At 44.1% G+C, this 19808-nt stretch overlaps 1 protein-coding gene across 1 annotated transcript in view; it reads left to right on the top strand.

Annotated features, from left to right (window-relative positions):
• nav2a (neuron navigator 2a) overlaps positions 1-19808 on the top strand; it is a 139154-nt gene that overhangs the window by 44164 nt on the left and 75182 nt on the right. The window contains 5 exon segments of the mRNA XM_080519522.1: positions 1045-1097; positions 15467-15539; positions 16933-17176; positions 17312-17368; positions 17489-17492. Coding sequence (XP_080375648.1) covers positions 1045-1097; positions 15467-15539; positions 16933-17176; positions 17312-17368; positions 17489-17492 — 431 coding nt within the window.

The following is a 19808-nucleotide window of genomic DNA, read 5'->3' as shown; positions in this document are numbered from 1 at the left end:
ACCACTGAGCACCACTTCTGAGCCCCACCAGACCCCACCAGGCCCCACCACTGAGCCCCACCAGACCCCACCACTGAGCCCTACCAGACCCCACCACTGAGCACCACTTCTGAGCCCCACCAGACCCCACCACTGAGCCCCACTTCTGAGCCCCACCAGACCCCACCACTGAGCCCCACCAGACCCCACCTCTGAGCCCCACCAGACCCCATCACTGAGCCCCACCAGACCCCATCACTGAGCCCCACCAGACCCCATCACTGAGCCCCACCAGACCCCACCAGACCCCACCACTGAGCCCCACCTCTGAGCCCCACCAGGCCCCACCTGTGAGCCCCACCAGACCCCACCAGGCCCCACCTCTGAGCCCCACCAGACCCCACCACTGAGCCCTACCAGACCCCACCAGGCACCACCTCTGAGCCTCACCAGACCCCACCTCTGAGCCCCACCTCTGAGCCCCACCAGGCCCCACCTCTGAACCCCACCAGACCCCACCTCTGAGCCCCACCTCTGAGCCCCACCAGGCCCCACCTCCGAGCCCCCCCTCTGAGCCCCACTGAGCCCCACCGCTGCAGGACCCGGTGCTGTTGGCACAGTTGTCAGCCTTGGGCTGACGATCGTGTCTCAGCTGCTGTGGGCTGGGCCTCTAATGGACAGGAGGGATCCTTGACACCACACACACACACACACACACACACACACACACACACACACACACACACACACACACACACACACACACACACACACACACGCCCTCTTTTTAAAAAAAAGAAAAAAGAAAAGCAGCCCAGCGCTCCCGGCCGGGCCCCTGACGGCCCTGTTCCCATTCGCTGTGACCAGATAGTGTTTCATGTCTCAGTGGGACGACAGAAGACGGGGGTTGGTCCTCGTCACCGGCACCAACACCTCTGCTGTCTCCGACACACACACACACACACACACACACACACATGGGACCTCCGGTGGAATAACAGAGAAGACTGTATGACTGAACCGGCCTGAAAAGACTTTTCATCATCTGCCTCTCTGTTTCCACAGCCAATGAGAAGATTGACGACATCAATGGCTGCCCCAAGAGCCGCTCTCAGATGGTGAGTGATAGTGTGTGTGTGTGTGTGTGTGTGTGTGTGTGCGTGTGTGTGTGTGTGTGTGTGTGTGTGACGTCTCATCTAAATCGTTCCTACGGCCCCGACTTGAATCTGTGGTTCAAAAGTCACCGGTGGTTAGTTGTAAATAGAAATAGTTAGTCTATTTATTTTTGCTCTTGTGGTCCAGTGGGCTGCCGTCGGGGAAAAAAAGAAGGAAAAACCTCTGGCTTTCACTTCTGGTTGTTGGCGCTCAGTTGAAAGCGTCGCAGGCTTTGGTTTTTGTGGCCACTTTCGCTTCTTCTTATTACACTTGCAAAAAAAAGAAAAAAGAAAAAAGAAAGAGAATGGCTCCCATCCTGAAGGGGCCAGAAAGGAAACGTCAACTTGGATCATAGAGAAAAGCTTCAGGACCAGTTGTGTTGTTGTCCACGGTGACACTGGGCAAACGTCCTCCGTAGCGCTGGTGGTGGCCGTTGTGGGAAGCCTCCAGACCTGCCCTCCGCTGGATGGGAGGGCTCGTAAACTGGGCCAGTGTGCCAGCTGAGGGGGCTATTTCTGGCCACCAGCCAGACTACTGAAGCTGCTCTGAGAACCAGGGGAGGGAGAAACACACACACACACATTGAACAACTGAGGAGGAGGTGAAGCACAGCTGATCCTGGACCCTGGTGACAAACACACACAGCCATGGAACGTCCTTGTTAGACGTGTGGACGGTTTCTGATGCTCCGTCGTCATTTCTGTTTCTGACTAAATGATGTTTCAATGAATCCAGCCACATCTGTCATCTGCCGTTCTGTTTGCGTCTTCTCTCTGTTAGCTTACGTGTTTTGTCCAGATCCCCTGGTTTCCTGTGGAGGTTGCTCTGCATTGTCCAGCGGGGTGAATATGAGTGTGTGTGTGTGTGAATGTTTGTCTCACTGTGTTTGTCCTGCGATGGACAGGCCAGGATATTCACCCATCAGCGATAGGATCCATAATTGATTGAATATTTGTCACAGATCTATTTTGTTTAAATAATTTTATTCAACTATGAGTTGCTCAATTCCCACAGTTACAAACTGATCCTGGATAGAGATGTAAACAGTCACAGAACCGACTGTATTTGCATTTACTGGCATTAACATTCTCGTGTCACAGTGAGCAACAGGAATATGTGAACAATAATCTCAAAAATGAAACGCCATGCCACACTCTTACTTCTCTGACTGAGGGAAACCACAGCTGGTATAGTTCTGGGAAAGGAAATTTAATGAAGGCATTGAAAATTACAGCATATCGTTATCGACATTTGTTTTATAAGAGGTATTTGGAAACAATATGGAAAAAATGGTAATAGTATTATTGCCACTTCTGACTGGTAGTTTTATAGTGTTTGTCCCTGCAGCTCAACATGATTCCACGTCACTTCCTCTGAAGTAGAAATGGCTTGTAGCATTTCATAAATCTAAATATTACAATCTCTGGAATTGTCTGTAAAAACTTGTTGACAAAAACACCATAACTTCATATTGACAGTCTAAAAAAAAAGCTTTCATTAGATTAATTATTAAACATTAATTACCTCCTAGAATCACACTGCGAACTTTGATCCACTAATATATTTCACAATATTGTAGCTACTTACCTTTTGTTTCTCCTGATGTGACAAAAAGTTGTAAGCAGACATATTGAAGTCGAATCTCTGAGTCTTAAAAGTTGTTCAACATTGAATTGCCGTTATAAGAGAACAAGTTGTTTACAACTCCCACCCTCAACTCAGAAAACTACTCAAATGTCTGAATTCATGATGTAAACACGACTGTTCCTCTTAATGATCTCTTTTAATAGCATTACTTGCACTGTCCTCCTGTAGAAAGTGATTTAGATCCACCAATCTTCCAAAGTGCTAAAACACTTTTAGTTCGAGAGAAAACTCCTCTAAACAAACCAGAAAATAGAGGGTTGTAGTTGCTTGCTAAAAAACCCCAACCAAAACCAATAATAGTGTTTGTCCATGTTGCATCATCGGACTGTGTGGCGACTGTCGTCACGTCTTCATGTGGTGGATTCCTCAGTTGAAGCCTTTATGTCTGTAAACCTGGAGGAGAAACCTTCCGTCTGTCCGAAGCTTCATACTCACATTCAACAAACAAGATCCAACCTCTGAGAAAACAAAGCACAGGACTTTATGAGCTCATTTTAACTATAGAGCTTCAACATCATTGTCTCATGGCTCCTAACGTTCCTCTAAAATAGAGGAGAAGAAGGATCACCCGAGCAAGATTGACTGTCAACACGGCACCTCCTGATGAAGTTGTGAATAACAGAGCCACTACTTTATGTGTTCTCCCCAGGCTAAGAGAGCCTGCAGGAAAGCACAGAGAGGGATGAGTGTTATTGTTTGAATGTGTTCTCCACAGCAGGGTCTGTTTTCTCTGAGTGCTCTCCAAAGGACTGGAAGCACTTGTCTTTGGGTGCTTCTTCATAGGGGTGTGCTGAACTGCTTTTAGTCTGACTCGTCACCTCGGACCTGTTGGCCCTGGGAGACCCTACTGGGGGGGTAAAATCCCCCGAAAAAAAATCATTAGTTGCTCATGCATTGATGTATCATTTACTTCCATTTACAATGTAAACGCTAAGTTCACACAAACACATGTACTGATGTCTGACGTCCCTCGGTCGTCCGGGGCCGAACTCTCGATCTATCAGGGGCTTAGCTGTGATTCCAGTTGAGCTCCTGGTGCTCTGGGCACTGGTGAGCTCTGTGGCTTCCTGTGTCGCCTCTCTCACCTGCAGCCTGGAACTGCAAAAGCTTTTTGTTTTCCAAATGCAAGAAGATTTCAGGTGATACCTCTGAGACACTTCAAATAGTTTGATGTGACTGTACGTGTGCGGACAGCAGTGGTCAGAATCTACTGTGATGTTGCACAGATGAGCTCAGATGTTGTGGTATGTGTGTGTGTGTGTGTGTGTGTGTGTGTGTGTGTGTGTGTGTGTGTGTGTGTGTGTGTGTGTGTGTGTGTGTGTGTGTGTGTGTGTGTGTGTGTGTGTGTGTGTCAGTAACACTGCATAATCCCTTTTTTAAAGCACAATCTGAAGCACTCAAGCAGTGCTAACGGCAGGTGCAACCGCAGTCATTATGCAAATGTGTGCTTTGGTGTGTTGCAGCACTGTCAAAATAAACACACACACACACACACACACACACACACACACACACACACACACACACACACACACACACACACACACACACACACACACACGGGTCCTGAGAGTGGATTTGGCAGCTGTGTTGGAGTGTGAGAGCCCACTTCTATTGCACTTGATTTCATTGCTCTTGAGCTCCCAGAGCTTCCAGAGCTGCTGCCAATTACCACCACTTAACTTAACCTCAGTCTCTAAAATGAATAAACATGGAAATCAGCTCCATCAGTGGAATCCACTGCAGCACCTTCAACTCCTTCTCATGCTGGCTGATTAGCTTCCTGCTAAGTCCAGACCTTTACGACTCCTACCTCCTTGCTAGAACAACGCCCGTCGTCAGTTTGTCTCTTATGCCACCCAGTCAGTGTGTGTGTGTGTGTGTGTGTGTGTGTGTGTGTGTGTGTGTGTGTGTGTGTGCATGTGCGTGTGCGTGTGCGTGTGCGTGTGCGTGCGTGCGTACGTGTGTGTGTGAAGTATCCTGTGTGGTTTCAACAACTCAGTGTTGAATCAACGCCTTTGTCAGTTTAGCACTGAAACCAAACACACACACACACACACACACACACACACACACACACACACACACACGCACACACACACACACGTGGGACATTTCCTGGAGGATCGTCATCAAAGCTGCAGCTTCTGAGATGAACTTGGCTTCACCTGAAGGGATTTGAGGAAAGAGAGTGAAAGTCCTCAGTTGGTTGTTTCCTGTTACCTGAATCCTTCCTGCTCAGTGAGCCACACTAGTTTGTTCTCTTTTATCTGCTTGTGTGTTGTTGTTTTTCTACTGCTGTGGAGCTGCTGCTCTCTTTGTCCGGCTCACTTTCACTCTGTTATCTTTTACTAAAACTTTGGTCATCTTCAGTTGCTTAGTTGTTTGTTTGCTGAGGGAAACGTAGCGACTTGATCCAGAACTAGCTCAGTTCTTGTGAGAGAATCATGAAGCGATCCGGCGCCTCCACAGTGCCTGGGATCAATTCACAGCTAACAGATGTGTTCATACCTTCATGAGACCTGTGACATGGGGAAACAGTTAGAAAGAAGACGACAGGAGCAGCTGGGACAGCAGGTTGTCTGTCAGTCAGGTTAGATTCCCTGTCTGTCCACATGTCGAAGTGTCCTTGAGCAACACACCAAACCCCAAACTGCTCCCTGTGGATGGACTGAGCCCCCGGCATGGCAGCCGTTCCCACTGGTGTGTGAATGTGTGTGTGAATGGGTGAATGTGATTAACAAAGTAGAGCACTTTGGGATTTGCTCAAGCGGTGGAAAAGTGATACATAAGTAAAATCCATTTACCTTGAAGTGATCAAGGCAAGGTGGCGTCAAACCCCAGACAAGACGAGACAGAAGTGTCTTTCCAGAGGACAGACACAGTAATGGACACTCAGTACAGCCACTTTGTGTAAATGCTCCACATTTAGCCATGGGCTACTTTCCACCATAGTCCTCATACATTTAAGACAACAACAATTATTTAAAAACAAGCAAACATGGACATTCGGTATATACACTATGTACAACCACCCCTGCAATATAAACAAATTCCCCCAGTCTATAACATTTAATCAGGTCAAGATTGATGAGCCTTCAACCTGAGTTTGAGCTCTTTTTTTAAATGTTGAGAAAGTGGAATACTCTCCAATAGTAACAGCAACAGTAACAGTAACAGTAACAGTAACAGTAACAGCAACAGCAACAGCAACAGCAACAGCAACAGTTACAGCAACAGCTACAGCTACAGTTACAGTTACAGTTACAGCAACAGTAACAGCAACAGCAACAGCTACAGCTACAGTTACAGTTACAGTTACAGCAACAGTAACAGCAACAGCAACAGCTACAGTTACAGTTACAGCAACAGCAACAGTTACAGTTACAGTTACAGCAACAGTAACAGCAACAGCAACAGCTACAGTTACAGTTACAGTAACAGCAACAGCAACAGCAACAGCAACAGTTACAGTTACAGCAACAGCAACAGTTTCAGCAACAGTTACAGTTACAGTTACAGTTACAGTAACAGCAACAGCAACAGCTACAGTTACAGTTACAGCAACAGTTACAGTTACAGCAACAGCAACAGTTACAGTTACAGTTACAGCAACAGTAACAGCAACAGCAACAGCAACAGCTACAGTTACAGTTACAGTAACAGCAACAGCAACAGCAACAGTTACAGTTACAGCAACAGCAACAGCAACAGCAACAGCAACAGTTACAGTTACAGCAACAGCATCAGCAACAGTTTCAGCAACAGTTACAGTTACAGTTACAGCAACAGCAACAGCAACAGCAACAGTTACAGTTACAGTTACAGTTACAGCAACAGCAACAGCAACAGTTACAGTTACAGTTACAGTTACAGCAACAGCAACAGTTACAGCAACAGCAACAGCAACAGTTACAGTTACAGTTACAGCAACAGCAACAGCAACAGTTACAGTTACAGTTACAGTTACAGCAACAGCAACAGCAACAGTAAGAACTCTTCCAGCTTGTTGGCCTTTCACTGAAGTGGTGTTTGGTCCAGTGGTGGTTCGTCTGAATAGAAGCTCACAGTCTCCTCTAGTGGCCAGTCTCCTTCTGACGCTACCGTCTTTTCCTCCAATAAAGTCCTCCAAAGGGGGCGGGGCCAAACCATGCAGCGATTTGGAGAAAACAACTTCCCAAGTTTTCAAAAAGATGACATTTCTCTGAAATTGTCCAGTGATGAGAGGAGGAGGTTTTTATACAGCCGTTCCACAGCTTTTAGTGCAGCGATGCCAGCAAGTGACCAGACATTTCAACACGACTCTGTGTGAGAGAAGATCCTATGATGAAGATACGGATCAGCAGCATTAGTGGAGACAAAAGGGCTGATCTATTTCACATTTTGGAAGTTGAATTTTATAGTGTTGACAACCTTTTTTATATGTTTCTTGAAGGGGAAGTCCCTCTCCATCTGTAGAGAGTGAAAGGTTGTTCTGCTCGTTGGTCTTTTGGAGAACGTTATACACAAAGTTGTTATAGTATGAAGCAGTAGACAGTCTCTGAGCCCCAGCTGGATCTTTGTTAAGGCTTTTGTAAGCTTGATGAAATGTTGTCAGTTGTTAGATTATGAGTAAAAATGACTGCGTCATCCACATAAATTTGAACATTAATAAGGTCGGGACATACGTAATGGCAGGTTATTTATGTATAGTGAAAATTACAAGGGCTCAAGGACTGATCCCTGTGGGATACCTACAGGACAACTGAGGTCAGGTGGCTGAACACCATCAACCACCACACAGTGGTTGATAGACATGACTTGAAGCATTGGACAGCATCGTCAAAGAAATTAAAATATGACAGTTTCTGAAGCCGGACTTGGTGGTTGGTGGTGTCAAATTCCTTCTTAAAGTCCAGGAAAACTGCTCCCACATATGAGTTCTTGTCCAAAAGACACTTCACTTTTTCATCAAACAAACAGTTGAACGGAATCCAAACTGCACTGGATGCAGTGCAGTGAAGCCTTTATCCAAGTGTTCAAGCAACTGATGTCTAACCCACTTTTCAGACCTTTGATATGATTGGCAGGAGGCTGATCGGCCGGTAGTTGGTTTCCAGAGTTCTAGAACCAGATTTAGAAATGGGAGTGACAGAGTTGACAACTATGATTGAAGATCCAGTTAAACAGGTTGACAGTTAAAACCCAGTCGGGTTCAGGTGAGTGGAGAAGCAGAGGAAGACGAGGGAGTTGATCACAAGATCAGTCTTTTACGTTGAGCTGAAGTTAACTGTGTTGATTTGTAGGGAATCATTTGCTTGGTAAAAGACAGAAATGTGAAGAAAAAAACGACACAGCAACCAAACATAAAGATGAGCCTAAGTGAGCAAAATAAAATGGATGTAAGACTCCTGACAAGGTACTTTTTTCTTTTTTTAAATAAATGCTCAGGTAAATAGTCAGCATACATTATTACACAACACAGGTTTTTCTTCCGCAGTTGAAATAAAAGAAATGCAAACGTCATGCTTATGCTTGACTTGAATATATCCAAGTATTATTTTTTTTTCTTCATGTATTCATATCCAGATGGTGAAATGTTACCAGGACCAGACCTGCTAACAGGGAGAGGGCTTCCTGTGTGTATTTGAGTAAGAAATGCCAGCCAACCAGATATACCAAAACCCAAATATTAATTTTAGACAATGCAAAACCTGCATTCAGCCTTAAGACAGTCTGTACACAAAGAAAGATCATTTCCATCAGTAATGACTGGAAACAAGTAGAATGCTTAAAAATAAGATGCATTCACCAGAGAACACTTTGAGCCCTGGAACTGAAAACACCATGTGTGTAATAATCAGGTATTACCATGAGATTTGAACAAAAAGGCAGTTTTATAAAGACGAGCATGCAAACCTGGCGACAGATTCTCCAGTTGTCACTCAGTGGCTCATTAATGGAGAGGAATTGAGGATAAACGTCCTCCACACGCACTCTGAGTGACTTGTCCATTTCATTGCAGTGAATGAGGAAGAGCAAATTCTGAACCTGCTCTGAAAATGGAAAAAAAAAAGTAAATTTTTACAACACGTCACGGCCCTTTTGCATCCATTATTCTGTTTACAATTCAACAGGGACGGGTTGATGTAGCGGGTGGAAGTTCTTCTTTTACGACGGCTGATGTCAGCTAATGGTTTGAAAGAAATGAAAGAATTGTGTTGGTGTGATTCCTGTAAAGTCCCATCTGGTGGCCCAGCGGGTCAAGGCCTGAACATGGCCGACCCCGGGGGTCCGATCCTGGCTGCAGCAGGAAGGGCATCATAAAATGAAGTCATGTTGGAGCTACTTGCTATTGAAACCCGGTAAAGGGAGCAACTGAATAGATATTAGAATAGTTCCTACTGGGTGTTGACATTAGGGCATAACTTTGAATATGACCAACTAAAGTAGAAAGTACACCTTTGGAATATCATTGGATTGTAAACAAAAGACTGAACACAAACCTTCCTGCCTGAAGAAGTGATGTGTGGGACGTTGCCTCACACTGCCTGTTCTAGTCAGAAACAGTAAAGACTCTTCTATTCCGTGTCAGAACCTCTTGCACATAATGTGACTTTCAGCACAGACTTCAGAGGTGAACTGGATATTGTGTCATGTGTGTTTGCTCTGGTTTCCCTCCACAGTCTGAAAACGCACATTTGAGCTCAATTCAACTAGACGAGTGACTATAGAAGAGGAATGGATGAAAATGTGCAAAAGATATATAATTTATGTGGAACTTTTAGGATTTAAGGATTTTCTGCTGCACATTTGTGTGGTTTATGTATTTGGCTGAACATGCAGACCCCCCTCCTGATTCTGATTTGGCCTTTCCAAGGAGCAGCACCAGCTTTTCCTCCACCTCACTCACATCTTTCTTCCAACCCTTCTGAAGGTTTGTTTGTGTTGCTGCACTTCCCAAACTCATCGTATTGGAAATATTGTTGTCGAACATTAAATCACACAACTACATTTGTAACGAGAAAACATTGAAGTGTTCTCTTACCTTTCTTATGTTTCACTGTCATATTGGTCATTTTTGCCCCTGCAATTTCACTGTCAGTTTGATTTTTAAAGCATCAAGAAGGAGCAAAAGCAGGAAGAAGCAGCATGAAAACAGAGACGAGGGAGCAGATTGAAAACAGCAGTAAACCTCCATGTTTTGCTCTTTTATATTGAAGATGCTGTTGTGAAGATGGTAACGATCAGAGCAAACGTTGCTGTTTTGTTTCGTTACTTGACTAAGGAAATTGAATTCTTATTTCTAAATTTCCTTCTGCCCATATCCACAATCCTCACTATATCCTGCAGGGAGATGCACACACACTCTTTTTCCACTCTACAGTATTTTTAATCGTGAATTAAATGAAGAACCAGTGTAGTTCCGCTACTCTGTTTAAACTTCAGGTATTTTTGAGTGGTTAAATACAAAGCTTCTTAAATTTTAAATCAGATTGAAATCTTTCTACCAAGTGTCACTGACACTTTTTTCCTGGTGGACCTGAACAGATCATTGAGCTTATTTTTGAGGCTCCCTGATGCACCAAGTTCTGTGTCTGAGGATTTTGCTTTATACACTTTATATTTACATGAACACTGAAGTTCACGGCGCCTTGTAAAACTTCAGTGATACCACTGCTGTACACTAGGGGCATAGTGGAGTCACTTCAAGGCCATTCGTTCTGAGTTTGGGCTCTTCTTCTGCGTTGGTGGTTGACGGGCCACGGGTTCCTGCTGCTGCTTCTTTGAGTGACTCAATGCACCACCTTGTGGTGCACACTTGAACTGCAAGAGTAAGCACCTTGCAGCACGATGGAAAACTGGCTGATGGTGGACGTACAAGCAGAGCGTCAAGTGTCTGAGGTGACTGGTGTCTCATTCGGCTGTTTATTTGCAGTTAAAGGAAAATATTGAATATTGTGGCTTTGAGGCTGGATTTGAGACGACGACTGTTCAGAAGCTCTCATCAATGAAACTCTGCTTCAGACACACAATTGTCTTCCTCACACACTCCCTCTTTTTAGTTCTCCCCCCTCCTTCCCTTCTTCTCTCTCATGGTCTCACTGTCTCTTTCTCACACACACACACGCGCACACACACACACACACACACACACACACTAGCCTAGCAGTACGGCGATGGGAGGAAGTGTTGTTCAGAGGGCTGTTGGCTGCCGGGGCTGAGCAGGAGGCGACTGTGGCCTGGTCTGACGTGTGACGGCCAGCAGAGGTGATCCGGATCAGGCAGGTAGGATCGTACACATCCGGAGAGCTCCTGGGTTGTTTTTGGTTTTGTTTCTTGGATGCAGAGATTTTACTTTTGTTTTTGTTTTCATAATTCTGTTCATTTGAACGTCTAACTGGTTTGGCTGTGTGGGCGTTTCATTTCACTGTCTCATCTCTCTGCCACTTCTTTGTCTTGTTACATGTTTTATACAAGTTTCTGCAAACAGAAAAGAGGACAAAACCCCTGATTCATGCTGTTTTGCTGAATATGTAATAGGCAGTGCGTGTGCAGCTTGTTACAGTCGTGGGTCACCGTACAGTCATCTGATGAACAACAAATAAAGATGCCTCGTTGGCCCGTACCTAATAAGGATCACAAGAGGGGATTTACAACATAAAGATCACCAGCCAGACTCACATGGAACGCAGAGGTTCCTTGTAAAATGTACAAATTCTTATCCTTTTGTGACTCATTAGATATACTGACCATTACAGGAAAGCTTCCAGTTTCAGAATACACAGTTGTTGTTTTTCTCTCAATACAAGTAAACCTGGAACTTGTAAAGCCGATTGAACTTATTACCACAATTATATTCCTCTGGCTTTTCTGAGCTCGTGTCAGCAACAGGCTTTTAAATAGCACAGGATTTCAGTATTTGTACCCCCTGAGAGGTGTGGCTGCGGTGCTTCTCAGCGGGGTGGGCCTGGCATTTATGATGCAGGGTCTGTCAGTGAAGCATGGTGTCGTAGGCTGCTATTTCAGCTGAGTGGGAATTTGAAGAGCAGTGACAAGGTGGTTTGTTTGTGACGTCCCAGCCCCTGGTGGCGAGGAAAAGAGGCCTCTTTCAGAGAGCTTTCTTTTTCGGGAACCTTCGGTGTTCAGAGACGGACGTCGTCGGCATTCCTACTGCTGCAGAGTTTTCTGCTGTATCACCTCGAAGGACAGCAGACGTCGGGTCTGCTAGCAGCTGCTGGTGGGATCAGAGGTCACGGAAATGACAGCAGGGGTCAGCACTGCAGTTTCAGCTCAACCAGACCTGAAGTCAGCTGGTCTGGTTGCATGTGTGAGATTCAGCCGTTAATCATGTCAGCAGTGAAGGTCGCTGATCAGCCAGCTAAGAACTGGAATGGACGACAAGCAGGCTGTTTGAGGATGGAGCCAAAAAAAACCCTGTAAAAGTTTTTAAAACAAACTAAAAGATATTAAAGTGGTCATTACACTGCTTCTCCTTGATCCTCCTCCATTAGAATCTTGGATCCGAGGAGCTACATTCACAATCTGAGACACGCCCATCTATGGGAAGAGGAGAAAGTACTTCCTCTCGTGGTGCCATGTGCCAGAGCAGAGCTCCCTGATTGTGGGAGGAGTCAAAGGGGAGGAGCCTAGATTGGGATTGGCTGAACCCCCGATGACACTATATAGGGTTTGATTTCTGATTGGCTGCTTGGAGCAACACACTTTTTAAAAGCTGGACAAATTGCATTGTTACTTCTACTCTGACCAAATGTGTTTTTACAGAAGGATGTATGGTTACCACTACATACTCATTATGGGGTATTCCTTTTTCTTATTAAATGCCACATTTGGAACCCGATGAAAAACATTTTTTTATCTACAGTATCATTCGTCATCCACTATATCAAATAGGTCATATTATGCAAAAATTCACCTTTGAAAGGTTTTCCAACAGTAATGATTGTCCCCCCACCTGGAACGGTGCCACAGAAGTAAAGAAAGTGTGTCCTCTCTCTCCCTGGCTTCTTTCACTTTTTAAAAAGGAGTTGACCTCGAGCAGTAACAAGTTCAAGACATATATTTAACTGTATTGATCGACTTGTTCAGATTTGTTTTTGTTGTTGTTCATGTTTGTCAGAGTGGAGACCAACGTATTGAGGAAATACTCATAAACAATCAAATAAATGAAATTAAAAAATACTCATGTACTTTCAAAGGTGAGGGAGTGAAATGCAAATACTGGAGTACCTTCCCCTTTGTGGTGTAACTAATCTGAAAGTATATACGTATAACAAAGTATGAGCTATCAGAGGAATGTGGTCGGTTTCTAATTCTGCATCTGAGGGAAATGTACAAACTTTAAACTACGTTGTTTCCTATAAGTAGTGTGGATTTTAGTTATCACTGAATACAAGATAAATATCCACGTTCATATTCCACCCCGATATTGTTTCATGGGTTTATTTAGACAAACACAAAGTTTAAGATAAGCAAAGTTAAACACTATTAAGTAGATACCATTATCTTATATAGAAATTTAAAGACTCTGCTTGATAAAATGATGACGCTGATAAAGTGGTCAAACTCTTCTTAAGGGGCGGTGTTCCAGTAATAAACTTTTTTTTTTTTTTTTAAGTTTGGGGGTCTGAAGTTATGCAAACGTTGGTGTGAATGCAATATTTATGATGTGATACAAAAAAAGATGAAAACAAGCATTAACCCAGCAGGGGGTGAGTACACACTGAACTACATTAAAACACACATACACATACATATAGAGGGCAGTAAAAGAGCAGCAACAACTGATCTGATCAAAGTAAAGGAGGTGATTTGTATTCAGAGGCTCAGTAGTTCACCGGCGGGTTCCTGCAGTCGCCAGATGTTTCCACATATTAATAGAGGCAGATGTAAATGAGTTTTCACTCCAGCTTCTCACCTCGCAGCCGGAAACTTCCTCACAGGAGAGCCACGGCGGGCGCTGTAGGTCGAGCTATATTTAGTGGCTGCACATTAAGTGTAATCATGTCGTTACTCTCCGGCTGAACGGGACCCTCCCGCTTGCAGCCCACAGACGACCCCATTTATACAGGATGCAGTTTGCATGTATTTTAGTGGGGAAGCTGCTCGCGGAGCCTCTGGTCTGTATTTGCTCTCCACTCGGCTGTGAGATTATATTTGAGCCGAGGCCGTTGTGAGTACATTGTTGAAGATTAGCCTCACCGTGTTGTAAATCTGCTCTGACCGGTAATAAACGTCATTGTCGGAAGATTTAGCGTCTCTTTAGCCTTTGTGTACACTCTAAAATGTCCATTTCACAGACTGAGCTGTGGCTAATTGCTCTGCTGAGAGTGATTTACCTCTGTGTGAAACCAGAGAGAAACTGCGCCGCCACATTGCTATCTTTGGTGTTGTGTTCGCTTTTTGACGCCAACAGTTGGTGCACTTTGATTGCACTCGTTTATCTGAGGCGACGCACCGTGATCAGTTTGCTCAATGATCACCCGAGCCAGGCTGCACACTGGGTGTAATAGGTCCTGAGGTCTGTAAGGCCTGTGTGGCCACCAAGTCCTCCGGCGGAGCTGCGACAGCTCAGCAGGTTTCTAGGACCGCCGTCTCATAACGTCACTCCGGACGCTTTGCTGCAGTCTGCTGATCAACGTGTATTTTTTGTTCACGGGTTCAATGTGTACATGTGACCAAAAATACTTTGAGAGCATATTTTGAACATATGTGAGGATGTATCTACAACACACCTCGCAAAGAGAAAGTAATAACACGGAAACAGGAAAATAGAGGAGTCAATAACACCCAAGAAGGGAATGAATAATACGTTGAGAGGAGTCACCGCAACAACACACTGGATCATCTTCCTGCTGCAACTATGATTCCACACAATTAGTTATGAACTGCCTGTAATATCTCTTGAAACACGTTCATCTTTAATGCATTCATATGTCCTTTTGTGAGGCATTTGTCTGTCAAAATGCAACTTCTGAATTTGCATAAATTACACAATTATCATGATCAGATTGGCAGGCATGGGGCTGAAAAATAGATTGAGCTTTTATTACAGTCCATAAGTTTACTAGCGGGTGCAGAGGTGAGCAGTGCTGTCTCACCATGAGTGGAGTCCAGTTCCATTCTGGACCGGAGCCTTAACAAGTGTGTGTTACTTTTCTCCTGCTGCTCTGGGCTCCTCCCACAACCCAAAGACCTGCTGTCACATCCATTGTTCAGTGTGTGTGTGTGTGTGTGTGTGTGTGTGTGTGTGTGTGTGTGTGTGTGTGTGTGTGTGTGTGTCCTGCCTCTCACCCAGTGGCAGCTCAGATTGGCTCCACTTCATAATGCAGGCAGTGAAGATGGATGAAAGCGTGACATGAATGATTTGACCTGAAGAAAATCCAGCAAATAAAAACGGATTCAGTTTGACATGATTTCTGCCCACATTTCCCCTTGAATCAGTGACAATTGAAGCATTCACCATCTGCAATCCTGACATTTCCTACATTGTTCAACATTTCTTGTGAAGCGCCTGGGACATGTTGTGCTGCCAACCTTCCTCCCCAGGTCTGGCTTCTTCATTTCCCTTGTGGTTCTTGCAGTCTCAGGAGAGCCGTGCCCGACACAGACACACCACATCGTACAAATATGCAAATGTGAATGGCAACGTGTGGTGTCTTACAGCTGTGTCTGTCTCTCACAGATTGAGAACATAGACGCCTGCCTCAGTTTCCTGGCAGCCAAAGGAGTGAACATCCAGGGTCTGTCTGCAGAAGGTAAGCTGCCCCGGCACAACAATAATGGGAACTGGATGCATTCAAGCAATTTCATTTACTCTGTTGTCAAGGAGCCATGAAAACACCTTGGCTTGACGAGTGGTGATTAAACTTTACATTCAACTGACGCAGCAGAAAGTGTACATTAGTGCCTGATGGTGTGTAAATGTAGATGACATTAAAATAGAAAGGTATGCACGCTACAGTGGTCTAGATTTGTTTATGAGTGTGGGGGCAGCAATGCCATTGGACTACTAGTTACTGGTAGCAGTGCAAACACTAATAATAATAGTAATAAATGATAATAATATTAACACATAACCCAACCAAATCCAACGGTGATGGTTGCTGACAGCAAAAGAGACATGCAACTTCTCTGATCTATAATAGAAATACCTGTTGATTTAGACTGAAGCGTAAAGCTGGCAGTGCAAATATTAGGACACAATGTCAATCGAGTCGAAAAGCACAATAAGTGATAAATTGAGGTTATGACTTCTTTTAAATCTCCTTTATGTAAACTGATTTGACTGTATTCCGTCTTGTAACTGTCCTCTCTTTCCAGTCATCAATTGTAAGGTTTTTCTAAATATTCACATTTGTAAATGAGCTTTGCAGTGGTTCCAGTGAGACGTTCTCCCCAAACACGAACTGGAAATGAGCTGTTGAAGGGACACCGTGTAAAATGAAAGTCACACTATTTATGTGCATTGGGTGACGAGTTCAGTCACTTTAGAGCGAGTCTGTCTTTAACCTGGCTTTCAGGATCTTGACTCTCCTTTTGGGTTGGTAGTTGCAGCTATTTCATCTCACGTTCTGCTTATTTGAGTGACTCAATACACCATCTAGTGTTGCAAACGTGTACAACAGGCTCCTTCAGACGGTACACCAGCAAAATATAATATCAGCTGACAACTTTACTGTTGCTTTATATGATTTGAGTTGTTATTTGAGGATGTGTTGATTTAGAAATAAACAAAATATTACATTTTGCTCCTTTATAGATAATAATGTAATGAATCATTACAGCATATAAGTACTGGCAACACTGAAGACTACAGTTAAAAAACAAATAGAACAAAAGAAACTTCATATAAACCCTCATTCTCAAGAAAACACGAGTGTTATCTGTGCATAACGGTCTTGGTAAGGTCACATGTTTTGTTTGTTGTGATTGTAATGCTGGTTTCTTCCTGTTGTAGCACGTGGGACTGTCGAATGGAGCAAATCAAACACACCTCATGCAGTTTTACTTTTCAAAAGTCAAAATTGCTTTACTGCTAAGCTTCATCTATTTTGGAATATCAGTTGAAAGTTTGTAAAAAACGGTCTTGAGGCTTGAGTCTGAAGGTTCTGAACTCAGCTTCACGTTGTCCTTCTGTCCGATCCTCAGAGATTCGAAATGGCAATCTGAAGGCCATCCTCGGCCTTTTCTTCAGCCTGTCCCGCTACAAGCAGCAGCAGCAGCAGGCCCAGCGGCTCCACTCCCACCCCCCCCTGCCCCCGGCGGCCCAGGCCCAGCACCCCCACCCCCCCCTCAGCCAGCACAGCAGCTCCCCGCCTCAACTCAGCCACTCTCCGCATGGGCCTGCAGCCGCCACGGCCCAGAGAGCAGCGCAGGCCGAGATGCAGTCCAGGTGAGGACGAGCCAAGCATTTCTTCACTTTCCCCAACGGTTCTGTCGTTCACATCCATCAGTCCTGCTTGTTCACGTTTCCTGTCGCCTGGAGACTCTAAACACGGACCCCTGTCCTCTCCGTCTCTCTCCTCAGGGACGGCTCTCACAGTAAACTGCTCAAGTTTTCGCTTGGTCATAAAAAGACCTCTAGGTCAGCCTCTTCTGCTTTCTGACTCCATGCCTCCTTGCTTCCTCTCCTCTCCTCTCCTCTCCTCTCCTCTCCTCTCCTCTCCCGCCACACCTCTTTCACCCGTCCTATTCCTGGAAATAGGAAGGTAGAAATTGCCCCTTATCACGGACATCATCTCTTTTGTACTTTAATGAGTTTCGCCTCGTTTCTGTGTCCGTGATTAAGGGCAATCTCTACTACAAGCTGTATCTATCATGCATGAGTGCCAGTGTTGAGTGGAGAGGAAATAAAGCTGCAGGCTCCGTTTCTGGAGGGCCGGTCCGTCTGGCAGCGCCTCAACAGGCATCCCTGCTAAATGGACTGTGAAAGACCTTTAGATAACCCTTAAGTAAGTGTGTGTGTGTGTGTGTGTGTGTGTGTGTGTTTGTGACTTAAGGAGTTGCTTGACAAGAACATCCCCCCCACATAATTTGACATTAATAATTAACACAGGAGGAATCTATGGCAGGAATGTGTGCCTATAACACATGATTGTTTGACTGAAATTCAGTGTTTTTGCATTCACAGTTTTCCTTTTATTCCGCATGGCGTGCCACATAACGTGGAATTGCACCTTGGAATTGGACGTAGATGGAGTTTTGCATGCAGCCCATCTCAGATTTTGTTTGTGTTCCACCTGCTGTAGCTCTTATTCTGCCTCAAACTGATGCAATGGCTCCCCTACCCGGCCAGCATGTGCAACTACAACCTTCAATATGCATTCATTTTTTAACACTTTGATTTTCAAATTCCAATGTGGAAATGCCAATGAAGTAATAATATAATGTATATTTTGTTATTCCTATCTGAATAGTATGTTGGGATGACTTGTGTTTGAATGTGAGGAGGTGAAATGTGGCAGCGTCGTGTGTTAATGAGTCTGAAGAGGTAAGAATGGAGGGGAAACGTTGCAGCCAAGCATTTTTCAGACTGTCAGCAACCTCATTGAACGGAAGGCTATAGGAGGTTATCAGATCATTTCTCTGAATACACAGAGTTAACTACTGACACACATTCACATTTAGGCTATAAGAGCAACCAGTGAGCCTCAAACACATCAAAATGAACAGCACAGTGACAGAACTAGAAAACACATGGTGGACATGCAAACTCAGCACAGGCCTTTACAGATATGAAACATACATTTTATTTCTATGGGGTAAATGTGCATTACTGGTTGAAAAGAAGAATTGGAAAGGCATGCTCTTGATATCAACAAAAAAGCTGTGACCATGTTAATATTAATTGAATGCACATTTGCCTTAAAAACAAATCCCTTAAAAAAATACAAAATAAGCAATCACCTGCAATTATTAATTAAAAAACTTTTAAAAAAAAATACATGAATGAAACATTAAATACACAGTAATAAACACACATCCTCCAGAAATAATCCAAGGTCATTGGAATGCATAGAAATGTGACGTATATCAAACCAGTGACACCAGGCTCTTCCTTTTTCATTTCAACTGACAGGGTCATAAAAGTTCAACCAGAATAGTTTTTTTTAATTCATTTTAAGTATGAATACAAAACAACATCACATCACAACTGCAAAAAGCAGACTGAAATCACATATTATCACCATGAGACATCACAGAGACATTTACGATGTTATAATGGATATTTTCATGTTTTATTAAGGTACTTATTCAGAACAAATACTGACTTAAGGCAACACACAATCACATGTTCACCCTGAGAGGAGCAGCTGTTTTAAACAGCACAGGAATTGTGATCATGTGAAACGTTATTGAACTCTATAATGTTAATGTTACTTTCATATTGATTTGTTTTTGTGTTTTCTGTAATTATTTACCTTTTTTTTAAATTAGTTTTTTAATTCCTTATGTATCTCAACCACCAGCCTTGCATTCTTCCCCCATTTGTTTTAAGCTCACATATCCCAGGCATGGATTCCACATTATCCGTAGATTCCTCAAAGTTGAGCATATTAAGGTTCAGATAGTATATTTCCATTGTACAGAGGTTGGGTAGGAGGGGAACGGCAGCAGACTGTAATTGAAAGCCTGATGATGTTGGACTCCTCTTGTCTGAATAATGTGGTTAAACCTATTAAGGCACCGTGGTCTGATAAATGAGCGTCAGTCAAAGTGAATGGCCGGCCGGAAATGAGAGTTTCTTAATGTTTACGAGGCTTCAGCCAAGACGCTCTCATCGCTTTATCAGCATCCGCCTCCCGGTCCCTGGAGGAGCAGGAGGATGTGATGATGGCGATATTGCTTTCTGATAAATTAGCATTTCATCATCAGTGTGTGTGTGTGTGTGTGTGTGTGTGTGTGTGTGTGTGCGTGTGTGTGTGTGTGAGTGTGTGTGTGTGTGTGTGTGTGAGTGTGTGTGTGTGTGTGCGCGTGTGTGTGTGTGTGTGTGTGTGTGTGTGTGTGTGTGTGTGTGTGTGTGT

Source organism: Blennius ocellaris (assembly GCF_963422515.1).
Source record: "Blennius ocellaris genome assembly, chromosome: 1".
Classification (NCBI taxonomy): Eukaryota; Metazoa; Chordata; class Actinopteri; order Blenniiformes; family Blenniidae; genus Blennius; species Blennius ocellaris.
This window is presented reverse-complemented; position numbering and strand designations above follow the sequence as displayed.